This window comes from Prionailurus bengalensis, chromosome A3, assembly GCF_016509475.1.
Source record: "Prionailurus bengalensis isolate Pbe53 chromosome A3, Fcat_Pben_1.1_paternal_pri, whole genome shotgun sequence".
NCBI lineage: Eukaryota > Metazoa > Chordata > Mammalia > Carnivora > Felidae > Prionailurus > Prionailurus bengalensis.
Genome location: NC_057354.1, coordinates 54594940 through 54615269, shown reverse-complemented (window position 1 = coordinate 54615269; position 20330 = coordinate 54594940). Strand labels below are relative to the sequence as shown.

Sequence of the window (20330 nt, the reverse complement as noted above, 5' to 3'; positions counted from 1 at the left end):
AGTAATGAGAAGTTCTCTCTGTCAGAGAGGAAGAGGGTTTTAGTTAAGAGTCTTTCCATTATTCCTTCCTTCCAAGTTTTAAGGAAACCTAGTCAGGTGAAGGACTGAATATTGAATGGTTCTGCTGGAAAAAATACTGGGCCATCTTGTGCCTAAAAAGTCTGGAGCTGCTGAAGCAGTTAACTATATTCATTTTAATGATATGCCTTTGCTATATATTACTTCCAGAACTGACATAACTAGGTGTATAATATACCGTTATTTATTTCTTGTTGTTTTAATAAGCTCTTTATTTGGGGATGACTTCATATATGGTTCACTCTTGGCGTTGCGTATTTTATGGGTCTTGACAAATGTATAGTGACGTATCCACTATTAAAGTATCATACAGAGTAGTGTCACTACTTTAAAAACCGAATGCTCCACGTATTCATCCCACCCTCCTCCCTCACCCATTTGGGCTCAATTCTAAAGATAAGAAGGAAAAGTGGGAGTTTATCGCTGAGGAGTAAGGTAGGCAGTCGATGAGCGGACAATTACTGAAGGAAACATCAGAGGTAAAGGAGGGATTCTGACTAAACTGACCTGGCAGGATTCTTCCTGAAGGCAGGCAAGGCAATCTGTCCATCTGTCGGGCATTACCTGGGTGAGTGTGGAGGATTCTAGCTAAACCAGCGTAGCAGGATTCTTGTTAAAATTGGGACGTGTTGGGACAAACACGGAAGTACAAATATCTTGCACATCTTGCACGAGGCCTCATGTGGAAAGAGGATTCAGAGGAGCCTGACTGAAGTTTGGTCTAGGAGAGGGTCTTTGGGAGATCAAGACAATAGATGGCCTTTTCTTTTTTTTTTTTTTTTTTTTAAGTTTATTTATTATTTATTTTTTAGAGTGAGTTGGGGAGGGCCAGAGAGGGAGAGAGAGAATCCCGAGCAGGCTCTGCCCCATCAGTGCAGAGCCCTACTCGGGGCTCAGTCTCACAAACCATGAGATCGTGACCTCAGCCGAAATTAAGAGTCGGACGCTCAACTGACTGAACCACCCTGGTGTGCCGAGAGTAGGTGGGCCTTTATAGAATGGCTTCTTTACTTAGTAACGTTCATGTGAGGTTCCTCCGTGCCTTTTCATGGCTTGATAGCTCATTTCTTTTCATCACTGAGTAATAGTCCATTACCTGGATATACCACAGTTTATCCATTCACCTCCCTCAGGACGTCTTGATCACTTCCAAATTTTGCCAATTATGAGTGAAGCTGCTAGAAACACTCACCCGTGTATGGGTTTCAAGAATAGTTTTATTTGTGTAGAAAAGTTGCAACGATAGTACAAAGCATTCCCATATACCCTTTACTCCATTTTCCCTAGTGTAGCACCTCGCACAACCAGAGTGTGTTTGTCAAAACTAAGATTAACATTGGTATGTTACTATTGACTCGACTTCATTCAGATTTCACCATCGTTCCTACTAATTTCCTTTTTGTGTTTTAGGAGCCAGTCCAGGATGCCACATTGCTTTCAGCTTTAATTTATAAGAACAGTTTGGGTGTGCGTGTTCATTAAATATGTTCATAAAATTCAGCGTATCTTGAGAAAGTGGATGTAAACATATTAGCTACAAGGAGCTGCTGTTACTTAATCAAGTGAACGCATTTAATTATGGCATTGTTATTTAGAATTTTCTGAAAGTTTGTTTTTGCTTCTGGCAGAGCACGCAGATTTCCCAATGTACAAAATCAGGGTTTGTTTTATTAGGGTTGCTGTTTCTAAACAAAATACCAAAGCTTGTTGAAAGAAGGTCATTTTAAGGTTATTCCAAGACCCAGGAGGAAACTGGTTGCCAAGTAGTAATAAAAGCTGTCAGTGCATAATTTCTCAAGTTGATGCGCAGGACGAAGTGTTTGGTTGGTTCTCTAATGAGCATCTCCAAATGTTTTGCTGGCAGAAGGACTCCATGAAAGATGACAGAGGAAGTTATTGTGATAGCAAAGTGGGACTACACTGCCCAACAGGACCAGGAGCTGGACATCAAGAAAAACGAGCGTCTGTGGCTGCTGGACGACTCCAAGACGTGGTGGCGCGTGAGGAACGCGGCCAACAGGACGGGCTACGTGCCGTCCAACTACGTGGAGAGGAAGAACAGCCTGAAGAAGGGTTCCCTCGTGAAGAACCTGAAGGACACGCTCGGTGAGTGCGTCTGTGCGTTAGGTCCCACATTATCGCTGAACTACTTCCCGTGATGGCGGTGGGGGTGGGGGGCGGTGAGGAAGCTTTGTGCTTTTGGAGGGGAGCGTGTCCCATCTTTTTAGTTCGTGTGTTTTGTTTTGTTAAAAAAAAAAAAAAGAGGTCTGTTTTAAAGTTGGCCTCTTTCTTGCTGTCTTTTTTTTTTTTAAATAATAATGTTTTTATTTATTTTTGAGAGAGAGAGACAGAGCACGAGAGGGGGAGGGGCAGAGAGAGAGGGAGGCAAGCTCCAGGCTCTGAGCTGTCAGCACAGAGCCGGATGTGGGTCTCGATCGAACTTGCGAACCACAGGATCATGACCTGAGCCAAAGTCGGACGCTCGACTGAGCCACCCAGGTGCCCCTAGTTGTCTTTTTTTTTTCTTTTCAATCTCTGCAAATAAAGAGATCAAGATGGAGAAATACCATGTTTGTCATTTCCTGGAGACTTCGGAGTCCAGAATTGTGTCTGGGTGTTGGGGACCCCCCGCACGTGTTTCCATCTCCTGGCATCAATATTCTAGAGGTTCCTGAAACGGAATTCCCTCCTCCAAAATGTTCGCAGCTCTGCCTGTGTCATCCCATCAGGTCTCTTCTCTCTTACATGATCCTGCCCGTGCTGCCTTCATGCATAGTGTGGGAAGGAACAGAAAGCGCTCTGAACCGGGTGGGGTTTTTTTCCCCCCTCTGCTCTATTGATGACGTTTCATAGAAACCACAGTCCTGGCAGCGTTCACTAACGTGGCCGTGGGCGAGCACCCGGGTGATGTCCGAGGCCGTCTGCGGGGACCATGGGGAGCTCAGCCCGGTTGGCTTGACACCTGGTTTTCTTCCCACGTGCCCAGTATCCCGATGTGGGACAGGCCGCCTTGAATCCCCTGAAGTTAAGGGTGTCCACTCTTGCCCTTGTGTGCATATCTGATGTACTTGAAGTAGTTACTCCTTCAGTGGTAACTCTGAGGGCTTTGCTGGAGAACCATGAGCTGAACCCCCACGTACTAAATCTAGTGTCGCCTCCTTCTAGGAGTATAATGTGGGTCGTACCTGAGACTACTGGATATCACTTAAGAGTTTGCTCTGAAATAAGCCAGTATTCTCGTCATGTTGCGTATACTGGAGCATTTGCTTTTTATTTCTAACTGGAGGGTTTGTTTCAGGTAGGGTCGGAGGGAAGCAGGTGGGGAACTGGGAAGAAAATTACACACCGAGTGTAGTGGGCGTGGCAAAATATTCATCTTGAGTTTCATGTAATCTTGAAAAGTCTCCTGAGTCTCTCTTCAGACCCATTTATTTATTTATTTTTAATTTTTTTTTTATTGTTTTTATCTATTTTTGAGACAGAGAGAGACAGAGCATGAGCGGGGTTGGGGCAGAGAGAGAGGGAGACACAGACTCTGAAGCAGGCTCCAGGCTCTGAGCTGTCAGCACAGAGCCCGACGCGTGGCTCAAACTCACAGATCATGAGATCATGACCTGAGCTGAAGTCGGACACTTAACCGACTGAGCCACCCAGGCCAGTCACCCATCTTCAGACCCATTTAAAGCCTTCATTTATTGGGTAGTGTTTCTGTGTTAGGGCTTAGGTCGTTTCCATGATTTGGAAAGAGAAATGAGACACCGGCCTGAGTATGAGTCACATGACCTCTCTTAGGTTCTGAGCCTTATGCAGAAATTTCTTTTTGCACGAGCAGTTTCATTCTTTCTCCACTAACCTGATACCCCTTTAATTTTTTTTTTTTTTCTCCAAGCAAGTCGCTTGAAAGGAACGTTGTGGTCCTATACTTATAACTCTTAATGAACTATGGTAGAAATGCAGTTAGCATGAGTAGATAAATACCAGGGCCTAATTTTATTTATTTATTTTTCCAATTTCAGCCTCTGCCTCACCAAAGTACCTTTTTTGGGAGATGCTAAACATCGTTGCCTTGTTTTGTTTTATTGCCTATCCATTTTTTAAAAATACAGTCTCGATATTGTAGTAAAGAATGATGTACGCAGAAACTGAACGAGTTGCTCGGAAGAGAAATAGGACAAAGCAAGCACCCCGAACTATCTAGAAGTTCCCTTGTGTACCTTATCATTGTTCTTTTTCTCCTTCACTTGGCAGAAGGAGAAAAGCCAAAGGCCCAAGTTGAAACCCTCAGCCAGATATCTCACTCAGTGTCTACTCCTTCACCAGCTGCGATCCGCCTCGTGCACCGGGGGGACCGCAGGCTCTCCGCGTTAGTGGAGCCTCACGCAATCGGCCCCTCCCAGTGCTGGGTGCTGGGTGCTGGGCCGCTGCCCCGCCCCTGCCAGATGGCCACCCAGCTCTGCCAGAACACTTCTACCTCGACAGTCAGCCAATTCCATTTTTGGAGAACACAGATTGCTCGAAAGCTCTTCCTTAAATAGAATCAAAGTTTGCTTTTCTTTAACTTTCTCCCCTTGGCTCCCGTTGTGCCCTCGAGAGCCGCCTGAGTAACGTGTGCTCCTCTCCTAGAAGATGACCGCCCCGCCTCCAGGCCTCAGTGACAGTGCAGGCATGCATCTGCCTGGAAATGTTTAGGCTAAGCATATCACGCGTTGTAAAAACACAAGTGAGATTCTGTTTTTGACATCCGTATCTGTGGAGAAATGCCCCCCTTGTTTCTGTGTATGTTTCTGTTTCGTGTTCACCATATTCCCCCGAAGCCTTGCTCCTGCTGCCCGGAGAGAGACCTTGGTGTTCCAGTGTGAGTTTTCCATTGCCCACTTGAGCAGCATCAAAGGGAAGGATCACAGTGGAGTGACTTCTCAGTTCCCCGCAGCCGGGCTCGACACGGCATCGTTGTCAACCAGGAAGGTCAGAAAACATCCCGCAGCCCGTCCTGCCTCCCTCTGGCCCCTGTAGCTAAAGAATTGGAGCCAAGTGTTCGTGGCTCCCTGTTTAAATTCTTGTCTCCAGCGTGCTCTCACAATTACTGTATGATTCTAGCCGATCATGCGGCCGGCAGAATTTCTCTGCACTGCCTGTTAGAAGGAGTGAAAATAACATGTGTTGACCTTCCAGTAGCTACTCCTGGAGTCATCCACATTTGTCATTTTTACTGCTGTAGAAGTCCACCTGATTCCTCAGTCCACAGTAAGATTTTCCTGGCAGGTGCCTGGTTTGGAATAAAATAGCACCGGACTCCCCCAGCAAAGTCCCAGTGTTATAAATGTGCGTACACGTCTCTGGTTGCAGAGAAATGTAACTCTGTAAGAGTCCTCTTCTACTTTCTTATACTCACTTGCTGTGTTGAGGTCCGTGGGGAATTCAGTTTAATCACACGCACGACTTGGTTAGAGTAACTTCTAGAAAGCAGTACCTCTGACAAAAAGATCTCTGTTGGGAAAGGATTAACATTCTTTCTTTTCCTTTCATAATTTATAATCAAATCAAACAATATGAGCTCTTATTTGCACATGAGCAAAACATTTATATACTGGATCTCCTCTTGTATTTAACTTATGATCATGAATAGTCAGAGAACTTTTCCACAGATGACAAGGGGCAATTGTTAAGAACCCTTTCTGCTGGCAGAGCCCAGTTGATATTTTGAAGGGCTCAGACTGTGCAGCTCTTTGCTCAGCAGTTGAGGAGTGTTCCTGGTCTACAGTCTGGCCTTGACATTGCACCTAGCTTATTAAATTACGCGGGTTAGGTGTTTTAAAGCACTGTGCTAAATCTTTTGAGATGGGGAAGCTGCTTCCAGGGAGGTATTTTTCAAAGATTTTCCTTCAGACTACTGAAGAACGGTTTTTGTTACCACTTCGTGACAGCAGCTGGGATCCGGCAAAGCCCCAAAGGTTAATGCTGTTCTCAGTTGTTCCCTTAACTCTACGTGCTGACTTGGGTTCTGCAGAGCTATGTAGTTCCCTTTATAACCTATTAGTAACCTTCTCAGGAGGGTTTGTTCCAAGGCACACATGTCCATTGCTGACCACCTCCCTAGGTATCTGGAGCTAGAGGTGACCCACCCCCTGTCAGGGTTGCTCCTTTATAGCATTTGTCTCAATGTGACCATACCTAAGGCCGTTTAGCAACCTGCCAGTGATTAGCCCCAGGACTCCTGCCTCTGATTCCAAGCTAGACCTTGGGAGCAGAGAGAGACTCCCAGTGCTAAGTGGCTATACAACAGCCCCTGTTTCCTTTTGAGCTAATGCTTTCAGATGAGGAGGGGGTGGTTCCTATGGGTGAAATTCACAAGGCTCTTAGAGGCATAGCCAGTCTGGGATTGACTTTGGGGTGGCTAAGTGACTTCCCCAGGAACACACTACTAGTGCCAGTGTGGGACAGAGATGGGACTTCACCTCAAACTTGAGGTTTTTTTACTATAGCAAGTTGAATATATGGACTTAGCAGGTGGGCATTTGATAAGATTCTGTTGCAGAGACAGGCAGTTAGAATGTTAGGGGAGATTTTACTGATACCAAGTCCTTTATTTTAGAGATGAAAAATTACTAGCAAAACTTGAGCTGGGTCAGGGAGTTGGGCAGTAATAATATATTGATGTGAATTTCCTGATTTGGTGGTTATATTGTGGCTATAGAGGAAAATGTCCTTGTTTAAGTGTTAGAACATCGTGTAGGTAGGAAAGTGGCTCTCAGATGGCTCAGGGAAAACAATATTTTTGCACTGTTGTAACTTTACATTAGAACAAACAGACAGACATGAGTGGTTGAGGGACCACCCCAAGGCTCTAAAGTTGGCTTGTAGCAGAGGAGATATAACTTGGGGTCCCCCCACTTTGCCTGGGCACCTACAGTGCCTTAAATTTGGCATATCGCTGAACACCTGCTGACATTGGGCCAAAAACATGAGAGTAACACCAGACGCAAACGTGTCCTACTGATTATTCATGGGAATGGTTTCCCACAGTACTTAATCCGGAACCTTCTGTAATTATCCAGAGTTCTCTCCTTATCACTAGCTTGCAAGTGAGGAAACTCCCTGCTGCTTGCTGGATCAGCCCAGACTGTTTTGAGCCCGTTCAATGTATGCTTTTTTGTTAAAATGGAGATCAGGAGAGTGATGGTCAGAAGTGATCTTCTGAGCTCACTGCCTCTGTGATTGTGTGGCATGTGAGGGAATTTTTGTTTAGACACCGCAGGACTGTGGACCTTTGCTTATAAATGTTCTCAGCAGGCCTGATCCAGGGCAAGTGGTCGGTTAAAAACGAACAGGGAGTAACGAATGGCACAGCCTATTTGTGGGAGCAGAGCCTGCGTCTGGGCTGTCCCTTCCTTGCTCTGTCCCTGGGAAATCCCTTCTGAGCCACTTCATTCCCTGCTGAGTGACCTTTGGGAACAATAACCAAGGGCTTTGAAACAGGGATGCAAACATTATGTAGGGATCAGCATGGTGTAATAGAGTATGTCTGGATCAGAAGTGGGAGCCTGAACGGACGTCATTGCATCTGGTAGGATATGAAGAGAGGATAAGGTTGAGTCCCCGACTTTCGGAAGCTTGTCATACCTGGGAAATGACACTGGCACAAATGAGCAGGCCTCATTTGAGCAGTGGCACTGTCTCTGCCCGTCCCCTTGGAAACTGGGCTCTGCCCTACCCTTCAGGAAGCAGTGTGCAGAGCGGTTAGGAAAGAGACTCCCCACCACGTTCAGATCGAGTCTTTGCCAAACCGTTGAACTCACGGAGCCTGGACTCCATCATCTGTAAAATGGGATAAGTGACTACTTGTCTCCTGCAGTTGTTGAGAATTGAATGAAGTCCTTCAGCAAAGAGTACCCGGGCTGAGCGGACACTTGGGAGAGGAGGTGGGGCTTCAGCTGAAGAAGGGAGAACGTAAGTCAAGATTTGGAGGCTGGAAGCCAAGTTGTGTTGGAGGATATTAAGGAGTTAGCTGGACTGGGGTGAGGGAGAGCGCGGGGGTGTCCTGAGGGATCATGGTGTCCCATACTGCCGGCCCTGAACACCAGGCCTGGTGCCATTTGAAAAGGGAACCCCCGAGAGTTTCCATATGGCGGACAGAGATGACCGTCACGGCGTGCAGGGGGCATCCTGGACCTGATCCTCAGGAAGGGACTGGAGAGGGCCTATCCATCCATAGGTAGCTGGCAGCGAGGCCTCAGAGCAACCCAAACGTGATGTTGGAAGTCTTGAGCTCAGCAGCGGAGAGGGATTTCACAGGAAACCCCCAGGACTCTGTGTTGACTGGGTGTGGAACAGCTGGAAGACTGAAATACTCGTCACAGATGACTCCAGCGTTCTGAGCCTGAATGAATGTCTCCAGCAGAGAATTCGGGAAGTAGGAAGAGAAACAGGGCCATCAGGATGAGACCTGTTTCAAGTTGAGGTAATGGCAGGACACTCATGGAAACGTTCAGTAGGATTCAGACGTGTGTTATAACGTTCTTCCTATTTTTAAGTGAATTTTAGTTTTGGGCCTCCAAATACTTATTTTTACCTAGGATCTGCAGTTTAGACCTGACATTTCTGCCACAGCGTGTCAGGGACCTCAGACAGGCTTTCAGCGTGTATGTCGTCCTGAGGACTGGCCCCAGGCCTCTGGTCCCCTTTGGAGAGCTGTCACCGCAGCCCTGCCTTGGCAAGAGAGCCCACGGGAGGCTATGTGGTAACCGCCAAGGGCGTGCAGGCTCCCTGAGCCAACATTCCCCATGCTCCTGACACTCCCTGCAAAGAAGTGTCACCCCACACTCCGCAGCCAAACCAAAAGCTAATGCTGCAGAAAAATTGAAACCAGGACCCCGAAATGGATTTTGTGCGTATGGTTCCAGGGAGTAGACAGTAGTTTCTGTCTCTCTCTGAGTGCCTCATTGTGTGAGGTACCGCGCTAGCTGCCTGCACGCATTTCTGTTTTTATCTTCACGAAAAGAGGGGGGGAAGAGGGGCGTGCTAATACCCTCATTTCCCATGTGAAAGCATGGACACCGGGAACTTAAGTGATGTGCCTGGGAACACGCAGTAAGTGGTTGGAATTCAAACCACGTCTCCCTGACTTCAGCCTGTGTTATTGTGGATCAGCTGCTAGAATTGGGGATTCAGATCCAGCAGGGGTCGGGGAAGACGCACACAACACCTGCCTGTCGTGGATCGCAGTGAACTCCACCCCCTTGCGGGCCCCCACCCGCACAGCTGTTTTGATTTCCTCCCACTCTTGTTCTGGCCCCTGAAATGCTAGGGGACCAGCTCCTTGAGTGAGCATCAATTTCTCCCTGACCCCAAGGGAGTCGCTTAGTAATTCTGCCCAGTTCCTTCATGTTGAGGTGAGCAAGAGCCATTAATTAAAATGATTTAGAGGCAGAATGTCACGGGAACATGTCTCCTTTTCTGTAAATTGATTTTTATTTCGGGAGCACTTTGGCCAGCAGCAAGCATGTGCCGCCACTGCACGCATATATTTCAGCCATCTCTGCCATTCACCGTTCCTTTGTACGACACAGGTCTCTGCAAACAGGAATTGCTCAGATATACACTATCATTTACCACAGCATGCTTATTTTAAAAAGTCTGGAAAAGAGAAAATACAAATCACCTGTGATCTCCCCACCCAGAACTCATCCCCGTGTCTATAATCACCTCTGGTTTTTTTCAGTATTTATACACGTATATATGACTTTTCACTGTTACTAATACTAGCTGTCACATTGCCGTTGGTCCAGAAAAGATCAAGCCCTTTCTCCAAGGTGCCTGGTCCCAGCACATGCTGGAAAGAAGATTGACCCAGCGAGTTTTGCAACGAACTTTGGCTCGTCAGTGGTCGGGGTGCTCACTGAATTCTATATGTTCTATCAACTGTGTAAGAGGAGAAGCTGACTCTTTATGGTGCTTCTGTCCTAGAAGTAGTTTTTGTTCCTGGGTTGGATGTTCTTCGAGAATAAGAAAATTGTTGTTGATCTTCCTGGAAGCCACTTAAATGTGATTCTGAAGCTGTGTCACTCTCTGAGGAACCAGTTCTTGGTTTCAGAAAAGTGCAAAGCCGAACCATCCCCCGTGAAAAGTTTATGTGTAACACGTGAAAACGTTAAGGGAAAACTCCTTTTGATGTTTTTTTTTAAATCCCATATAGCTACCATACAGTGTTAGCTTAGTTTTCAGGTGTACAATATAGTGATTCAACATTTGCATACGTGTGCTCATCATGACAAACTCTCTCTCTTCTTAATCCCCGTCACCTATTAACTCCTTTTGATTTTGAGCATTCGACTTCTCCAGCCAGTTATCTCTGCACAGTAAAAACTCAGGGAGTCCAGTTAACCCGTCAGGTTTACCTTTCTGGCCCCTGTTGTATAATCTACCATTGTTACGAACATGAATCACATAAAGTGAATGCCTCCTAAATCTGGAATTCTTTAGGATTCTGTCTTGTGAGCTCATTCCCAATAGAACTGACCGGCCAAACGTATTGCCCACATAATATGGAAACTTACGGCGATTGTGGTGCCAGCCACCCAAAATAAACTTGGATTTGTTTTCGTAGATCAGAAGCGTCCAAGTATTTAGAACCAAAAATGTAAAACAACTCACAACAGATTAGTGGGAGGATAATTAGAGACTAGACAGATTGTTAAAAAGAATGCTAGCAAGAGAAAAGCCAGGAGAGGCGATGGGAAATGAGGAGGGGTCTGTACCCTGAGAAAACCAGGAGAAGCAGGCGTGCAGTTACATGTGGGTGCGAGAGAGCCACGCTGCTCTGTCCACCGAGGCAAAGCATTTCCCAGTTTCCTTCCCAGAAACCGGCATCCTGTTGGCTTCTTATTAAAATCATCATTTTCTGCTTCAGTTTTCTAAAGAACAGAGAGAACACCCTTTCCTGACTAAAGAGTTATTCGTGTGGGAGCCTTAAGTTTTAGAACAGAGAAACATGAACTAAAAATGCCTAGGGATTAAAGTAAAATCTTCTTAGCATGCTTCTAACTGCATTTCCCCATATGGCAGGCTCTCTTTTTTAGACCGTATCCATATGTCTCAAATGTTCCTTCTCTCTATTACATTTTTGGATCTGTCCCCTGGGGGCAGGCACGGGGTGCAGAGGGGGTATTTGTTTACTCACAGATGCTACAGTGCTTGATGCTGAGCCCCTCAAATCGCTGCACCTTCTTGTGGTGCCTCCTGCTGAGACCCTGCCGGGGCGCGTGCCACTGGAGGGCAGGTGGGCCCCTGTGGGGCTCCTGATTGACCCACACTATGCTGGGATCTAATCGATGGGTTGTAGTCAGTTTCAGGCAGGCTGGGTGTTTCCTGCACATCAGCCTGCGTTTACTCAAGTCTTGTCCCGAAGTCGGTCCCCAGGAACAGCTCTGGTCTTCGTGCTTCCCCCACCCTGCTGCGAACTCAGAGTGTCTGCGAACATCCCTTGTTGTCCCAGTGGTGTCACACAGCCCGGGAAGCCGCCTGGAGGGTAGCTCTTCATACATTTTTTTTTTTTTTTTTTACATTTATTTTTGAGAGACAGAGAAAGTCAGAGCACAAGCAGGGGAGGGGCAGAGAAAGAAGGAGACACGACACAGAATCTGAAGCAGGCTCCGGGCTCTGAGCTGTCAGCACAGAACCCTACGTGGGGCTTGAACTCACAAACCATGAGATCATGACCTGAGCTAAAGTCGGGTGCCCCTCTTCATACATTTTTAAGCCTGGGGCCAACGTGCTTCCTCAGAGCAGGCCATTCTGTGGCGGCCTTTTGCAGCGGATCTCACTGATTTTGTATTTTTGGTTTTTCAAGGAGCGATGCAGTTGATTGTCTGACTTGGAAAATCGACGTGTGGGTGTTTATAAATAGAGCCTGAATTGGTAGTAAAACCATAGTTGTTCTCATGCTGCTAATTTAACTTGGCTGAATCCACAATGTTTAACCTAAGGTGCTAAGAAAAATGCTAAGGTGACCATTTGAATCCTTTCTTCTTCCATGGGTTTTTTTTTTTTCCTTCTAATATGTCAAGTTAAGTTTAAAAAGTGGAGTTCATTTGAGAGTTTGGGCTGTCTGTAGAACCCTCAAGTACTGGAATGAGGTTTGAGATAACCTGGTCTGAGCTTTTTCTACAAAAATCAGGCAAGTTGAGCGACTTGCCTAAGGTTGCAGGACTCGTTTGCGGCAAAGCCAGGCCTCTCCAAGCGCAGGCGGGGCGCTGTCCACGGAAGCCAGAGATGAGCAAGGACCTGGAGGCCAGGAGCCCAGGTACATCAAAGACCACCTTCCTGGAGCACAGGCAGGTATGACCTGTCATCTTAGTAACCAGTGTCTGCCCTGTCCAGAGCGGCATGTGAGCTGGTGAGCAATTCTGCTCATCCTTACTTGGAAGACGGGGCTCCTTTTTCACCCTATGTGAAGGCCCATTTTGCATTTCCTCTGTGACTGATTGTGGGGTCCCTGGTGACTTAGCTGCTCCTGGAGAGCAGGAGTGAGGTGAGGCTTGCCCCCCATCCAGGCACACTTCAGGAAGAAAACAGACACGTGCATACCTCTGTTGAGAAAGCACCACCTGTGCCCTTCTCTACTCGCTCCTGCCACTGTCCTCAACCAGGAAGGGAAGCAATTAGATGCTGTCATAATAGCAATAAACACAATGACGGGTTTTGCTTGGTCTCTTGCTATGTCTTAGACACCACGCTCAGTGTGCTCCTCAGCTCTTGGGCCCTCCTGACAGCCCACGGGGGCCACCAATATCCTTCTATCACAGATGAAGAAACGGAGGGGTAGGGAGAGGCCGTAGAATCATCGAGGTCCAAAGCTAGTAGGTGTGGAAGCCTGGCTTGAAGTGTGGTCCAAAGTACGGTTCACTTGTCCTTGCCAGCTCCTTGCCAACCGTGTTTTCCCCCGCCCACATGCCGTACCCTTGCGCATTTGCATGTATTTATCATATTTCACTTAGCAGGTACGGTCCTAAAAAGTTGCACGCGTGCCGAGCTTCTGCCAGTGGGTTGACACTTTAAGTAACGTGGCAGCATGTCATAGCTGAGCCTTGCCACGTCTCGTACATCCCTTTGCATATTCAAAATTGCTTGTGCTAATGGATCGGGAATATGTGTTGAGAGGTACTAAATATGTATTTTTAATTAAAAATTATAATTACAATCTTTAAAGCTTCTTTTCATTGGCATGTGTGATAACCGTTTGACTTCCACATGTGATAGAAAATCCTATACTCTGAATGATTTTTTTGCAGGCGTCCATATTCGATCATGTTATTTGTCTGCCTGCTTGTGCACGAACAGGCTTTCTTATGCCCGGGGATTGCAGTTGCGGTTCAGGGCCCTGGACGCATGGACCCGTGTGATGGTAGGCCCTTTGCCCTGGCCCCTCTCTGGAGCTGGCTCCTGTGATGGCTGCCCCTCGGAAGAGGGACCATCAGGGCACAGGGATGGTGAACAGTAACTCTGTCCCTCCCTCAGCTGGCGACCCCTCCCCGGTCAGTGCAGGTTTGCCTCAGGTATGGCAGTCCCCTTCCATCTACAGGTATCCTTCCTCCCTCTGAGGTGGGGAGGTTTGCTGATTGTAATCTCAGTCTGCTTCCAGATAGTCTGTGAACACTCCTGGCCGGGTGCCTGGGTGGCTCAGTCGGTTAAGTGTCTGACTCTTGATCTCAGTTCACGTCATGACCTCACCGTTTGTGAGTTTGAGCCCTGCATCGGGCTTGGGAGTCTGTCTCTCCTTCTCTCTGCCCTTCCCCTGCTTGTGCGTGCCCATGCTCGCTCTCTCTCTCTCCCCGCCCCCCCCCAAAATAAACTTAAAAAAAAAAAAAAAACCACTCCTGGCAATATAGGTGCATATCATTGGAGAGATCAGTTGGGAAGGACTGATCAGTACATATGGATTAGTGGTAGTGAGATAGGAAGTGAAGTTTGCCTGAGCAAACACTTACTGAATGTCAGGCTCTGAGGCCACAGAATGACTAAACATAGCTTTCTCAGGGAGATAAATGAAGCAGTAAGGCGGGTGCTGAAATCGAGGTGGGTGAGTACTACAAGGGTGTGTGTGGGGATGACAGGACGTTATTTTAGTGTTTATGGATTTTAGTGCTGAGTGGGTCTTTGGGATCAGCTCTTGCTCTGCTGTGGGGGGAAGACCCACAGGGAGTTAGTTACTCACCGCCCCTGAGTCCTGCCCACGAGCCCATGGTGTTTCCCGTGGGTCATATTGCCTACGATCTGGTCATGGAGATACAGGTTGACTAAGCTTTTGGAAAAAAAACCTTGGTTGTCATTTTTAAAAGCTAGATTCAGACTACTAGAGGAAGAAAGTATCTGAGCCAACTTTATACTCCAGCCTCCTTTGTTTCTAGCACAGCCTGGCTGTCAAAAGGATATATTCTCCCGGCTTGTTGTCAAACCTTACAGAGCGAGGATGGAAATGTGGCACCCAACAGCAATGGCAGTAAGGCCAGGATTTTTTGCAAATGAAGTTGTTGCCCAAAGAGACACAAAAGCTGCCAAGGATGCATTTAGTCCTTTGTCTCGAAAGTGGTTGGGAATGCAGTATTTCCCCTTCGTTCAGCGTATCCAGTTTCTAATGGCGAGTCACGATGCCGGGTAGAATTTTTTTCTCCCAGTGGCACACTCAGAAGAGAATTAGGTTGGTGGGTTGTTTGCTTTGCTGAACACAGTTCTTCTGGGCCTCAATTGTACATGTATCTGCTCCAGTGTGGCCTAGCCCCCGATCTCGTCCCACATCCCGCTCTCCCACTTCTTCTCCATAGCGTGGCCCCCAAGGCCTCCTTCAGGTTCTCCTCACAGCCCTGTGAAGCCTGTCTCCCCTGCCCCACGCACTTCCTGTCCTCCTCTGAGCTCAACCATGGTCAGCAGCTTGAGCCTCTGTGGGACAAAAGGAACAGATGCTGAGTGAAACAGCTGAGTGAGGGCATTTATGCTAGAGTCTATTTTGACTTAGATAATGGCCTTGTCTGAAATCAGTTGCACTGAAGAGGCTGCTCCCCTCTCTTGAGCTGTCCTTGGGGCTTCTCTGACAACCCATGCCTGAATTCATTTGGGCCCATCCTAAGTCAAATATGGTATCCCCTATTAGAATGTGGTTCGATCGTGCCGGTCTGTTAAGCCTGATGTCTGTGGCCACACAGTGTCACAGATTTCTCATGATGGCTGTTGCAGTAAGCATTTTAAACCCAAGATTCTCTGGGCTTAGAAAGCAGGGGTGCCAGCCTGGCAGTTAACTGTGACGTCATGGTAATGTCAGTCCCTATCCTCACCATCCCACCCTCACCCCCATACTCAAACCTGGGTGCTCCCCAACTATGACTGTATTGTTTTTGACTTAGTCACCCAAGTATGCCACCTTGCTAAGTGGGAATCAACACTTTGGCATATTGAAGGAAGTGGGATGGGTGACGAGGAGTGAGAGTGGGGGATGGGTAGTTATATTTTTTCAACACTCTTTAATTGAAGAGACAGAAAATCAACTCAAAAGTAGACAAGGTTAAAAAAAAAAAAAAAAGGAAAATTTCAAAAGGGAATCCATTGGTTCACATCATTAGGAAGTATGGTTGGATCCAGGGCCTCAACTCATATCATCCAAGTTCTGTCTCTCTTTCTGGGCCTCGTCCCTGCTCAGTGCTCCATTCTTTGAAGACTGTGACAAATGTGGGCAACTCCAGGTGAGGGGAGCCGGGTCTGAGCTGCAGCAGGTCTGAGTCATGGGTCCCCCCAACCATGGCCCGATGGAGTAGGGGTGGCCCTGCTGAAGCCACACGAAGAGGAGTTTTATTCAATAATAGGAAGGATAAAGGATACTGAACAGTTTAAAGCAACAGAGGACCACCTTATTGCCTTTCACCTGGTCACCCTTCAAAACATTGGAAATTTAGTAAATTTGAGGGTTTTTTCCCCTTTATATATCAAATATTTTGATCATAAATTTTGGCACTGGATATTTTCTGAATAGTGGAAGCTAATCTTCCAGCATAGGTACCAAAAAACTAGACACAGGTAATTACACATATAATAACGCAAAAAGCTATTAGAAGCCAAATATTAAACCTATCCTAACTTTATATGAGAAGTTACTTTAGACAAACCTTGTCAGATCTCCTTAGCATTTAATAATAAAAGTTGTCAGTTTTAGTTGATTCTAATAATAGGCCCTAACCCTAATGGGGGAAATCCCCACAAATTAATGACCTCCAGTCTTATTATAAATGGCGTTTTAGGACCAAGGAAGCTTTCTAGTTAAATCTGGTTTATGTTACAGTTCTAATTAGTAACAAAAATAAAATCTTTGCCATACATCTCCTAAAACTTGGGTGCACAGTGCCTAAATGGATCAGCTTGAATATATTTCTGAACTATCAAATTTGTTTGACATTTTATCTTAAATCCCCAGAACTCCAGCTGGCAGGTGACAGTTAGAGCATATTTTGAAGTCGTCTGTTATAACATCCCTTTATCTCAAAAGGAGTATTTAAAAGATTTTGACTTTAAAATCACCAACATTAATAATGTATGACATATTCCAGCTTTTATTAGAACTCTGTCCTTAATGTAAGTAATTTTATTCAAGAAACTTAAAATGTGCTTATTATTGTCAATGAAAATGTAACTCAGAATCAGAGATCCGGAGCGTGGGGCGAGAAAATCCTCATAAAAGCTGAAAAGTATAGTTTACTTTGCGATCCAACTCCCCTGTACACTTAAAATAGTACTTTATTACTCTTACGAGATGCAGATAAAGCCCATTGAACAAATTGTGGCTGGTCTGTAATGCGACAGCTACAGAGGCAGCTCGGTCAAGCAGCTTGTTCATATCTTCGGCTGCAGACCCATCCATCCCAGGCAGCCCTGCGCTCAGGGGTCCGCGCGCTTGCTGTCCAGCCTGACCGCTAACTGGCCCGGAGTCCTGGGTGAGCGTTCACTCTTACCAAGACTTTGGCCCGTCCTGGTATGTGGAGTGCATTGTCTGGCACCCTCCTGCCCGGGGCCACTGGTGGAGCAAGGAGAGCATTGGAGCTGCCGGAGGGCCAGGGAGTGAGTTAGGGGACTAGGGGCGCTGTGGACTCCAGTTGTTCTGAGAGCCTGATCTTTAACATAGAAGTTAAAATCCTGGTCACTCCTGAGCACATGCCACGTGAGACAGCGTCTTTTTCTTTTTGTCTTTTTGTCTTTTTTTTTTTTAACAACGATTTCCATTCATTCTTTGTTCTTTCTTAGCGCAAAGGTGTTGCAGTTTATACATTATTGAACAAGCTGTAGAGAAAGTCATTACCTTGTGAAAAAAATGTTGCTCAACGTCGCCCGGTACGGCATGCCAGCAATTGCAGAGATTTTCTGACGGTCCCATTCTAGAAACTCCCATCCGTAATACGATTCACGCAGAGCACAGTGCGGCAAAACCTCCAACCAAAACGCTCAAGCATCAAATAAATTCCGTGCAGTTGGATTTTATGATTAACTGGAGAACTGGAGGAAAGGCATATCATTAAAGGTCCTGCCAAATCTTGCTGAAACAAACCCGTGCTCTTCCATGCCTCAGAAGTCCAGCGTGGTGGGGTGTGGCCGGGCTGGGAGCAGGGCTCCTCGATCCCCAGGCCACCCCAGGAATTTATGAGAGGCCAAGGGGAGCATGCCTCATGGGAAAGTGTGGTCTTCCAAAATATGGTACAGAGACAGTGTGAGGAGAAGTCTGATTAACATTTGGTTAGTTACTGTTTACTTACAGTAGGTAAGGATTGCCAGAGGCTGCCAGTCCTGTTGGGAAAAAAAATAAAATTGTAAGAGGGGAAAAAAGATCACGTTATCTTTGTTGGAAAATCAAAACCACACATTGGAGTTCCAGGTGTTTTTGCTACAACAGAGAGAAGTAGGTGGTATGACTATAACGAAAGAAGAGATGAAGCAGAAGAGGGGCCAGGGGGTGGTTCAGTCAGTTAGGCATCCGACTTCGACTCAGTTCGTGATCTCGCGGTTTGTGAGTTCGAGCCCCGCGTCGTGCTCTGTGCTGACAGCGCAAAGCCTGGAGCCTGCTTCGTATTCTGTGTCTCCTCTCTCTGCCCCTCCCATGCTCATGCTCTGTCTTTCTCTGTCTCTCAATAATAAATAAACGTTAAAAAAAAATTAAAAAAAAAAAGAAATGAAGCAGAAGATGTGTGGAAGAAATAGCCACAAGAAGAGTAGTGGAGTTGAGGAATGCCCACCTTGTCTCCTTCCCTAAAAGGTAGCAGACTTGCCTTTGAATTAGAAACATCGCATGGAGCCTAGACACCATGGGGTGGCCCAGGGCTTGGGGCTGGCAGGCACGGCAGCAGAGCCATCGTTTGTGAGACGCCCATGAACCACTGTGCCTGTTCTGCATTCAGAAATTTCCCTTTGCGCCTTTGAGATCACACGGCAGTGGTCACATGGCCTCATGGCTACTCATGATACATTTCTTATCCCAAATTTTCATTCCCTAAACCTCAGCCCCACTTCAGCCTGGAGACGCGGGCCATTTCCATTCCCTAGAATCAGAGGAAAGGTCCATCACTTCTTTGGAGGGTTGGTATTGAAAGCGAGGATGGATTTTTGACGACCCCTCACCCCCCCGTCATAGTCCTGCTGCATTTCCCATAGAAATCACGTGAAGATCATGATGCGTTTGCCACAGGAATCCTGCTACGCATCAGCCTCTTAACGGAAGTGTGCCTCTCGACTATTATGAATTAAACAGGCTTTTACTGGTGCGCGAGTCAGTGCCACTCCACTGGCTGTATGCGTTGGGTCAGTTCCCCGATCCCTTTCCGCCTCAGTTTCCCCACCTGCAGAAACGGGGGGATGCTCACCTTGTCACAGGACTGTTGTGAGCGTTCCAATAAGGTAGATGTCAGTAGGGTCAGGTTCCTCCCTATTCCTAGACACCTGTCTCTTGAATTTCACTGCATCAGCAGCTACCTGTGACATTGCTCCTGTGGAATAATGTTTCCTGGGTGCCAAAAGCTTGACAGGCGAGCTTTCTATTTTAGTGGCCATCTGGCACTGGTAAGGTTGTGTTCAAAGAGGACTTTGGCCCTCTCCTGGTAAAACACCTTTCTGGGGAAAAAAGAAATTCAAAGCCCCAACTCAGTGAGAGTACCAATTGTCATTCATAGAGCACTTCCTTGCTTTATATTACAATCCGAATTTCGGTACCTGTTAGGGGCTAAATTATGTCTTTCAATTCATATGTTGAAGTCTTAACCCTCAGTAAATCCATGTGTGACTGGATTTGGTACAGGGTCTTTTGAGAGGCAGTTGAATTAAAATGAGGTCTTTAGGGTGGGCCCTAATCTAGTGTGACGGGTGTCCTTGTGAGAAGAGGGAATTAGGACACCGGCATACAACAAAGGGAAGCCCACAGTAAGAAGGCAGCCATCTGCAAGGTAAGGAGGGAGGGAGGCCTCAGAAGGAACCAACCCTGCGGACACCTTGATCTTTTCACTTCTAGCCCCACAACTATGAGAATATGAATTTCTGTTGTTTAAGCACTGCCCCCCCTCCCCGCCCCCCCCCCCCCAGTCTGTGGTACTTTGTTATGGCAGCCGGAGTACAAGGATACAGTGCCATTGTTGTCCACGTTATATGGGTAAGAGAACAAAGACACAGATTAAGTAACTTGCCCAAGAGCTCCAGCTAGTAAGTGGCATAGTCAGGATTTTCCTCTGGGCTGTGCTGTCAGTCACTGTGCTGCCGTCCATCCCCGCCCACCCCACCCCCTTTTCCAGAGTTGCCTCAAAGACTATTTGGGTCACAGTAGAGCAAAGCAGGTTAAGTTTTCCATGGTGTGGTTGCTGTGTGGGATGTTCCGGTCTTGATAGAAAAATGTAAGCTCCATACGGGCAGGAAGCATGCCTGTCTTGTTTTTCTTGGTCTCCCCAAAGTCTGGGAAGGTGCCTGGTAAAAACTTGATGGCTAAAGTGATTATTTTGTGCTTGAAAAGAGTCAGCAAAGTGCTGTATTCGTAAGTCGGTTGTAAAGTGTCTCCGACAGTGTATTACGAGGTCTAAAGTCTTACGTTGTCTTTTCTGCTGACTTTGACACCTTTCTGTGCCAATGAATATTCTAAACCCTGCTCTTCTGTACATATTTTCTTAAGTAGTTGTCGTTACTCACAAACTTGAAAAGGTATCTTAGAAAGTTACTTGTAAATGTTATTTCTTGAAGTGTTCATTACC

The 20330-nt window shown here is 46.7% G+C and overlaps 1 protein-coding gene across 3 annotated transcripts in view; it reads left to right on the top strand.

Moving 5' to 3' along the window:
• The window catches only part of NCK2 (NCK adaptor protein 2), a 154430-nt gene that overhangs the window by 109739 nt on the left and 24361 nt on the right, over positions 1–20330 (top strand). For 2 of the 3 annotated variants that reach the window (XM_043603041.1, XM_043603040.1), the window contains one exon: positions 1943–2184. In XM_043603041.1, the coding sequence (XP_043458976.1) occupies positions 1959–2184 (226 nt within the window). In that variant the 5' untranslated portion in view covers positions 1943–1958. The remainder of the gene's footprint in view (positions 1–1942; positions 2185–20330) is intronic. The other variant, XM_043603042.1, reaches the window with a different exon arrangement.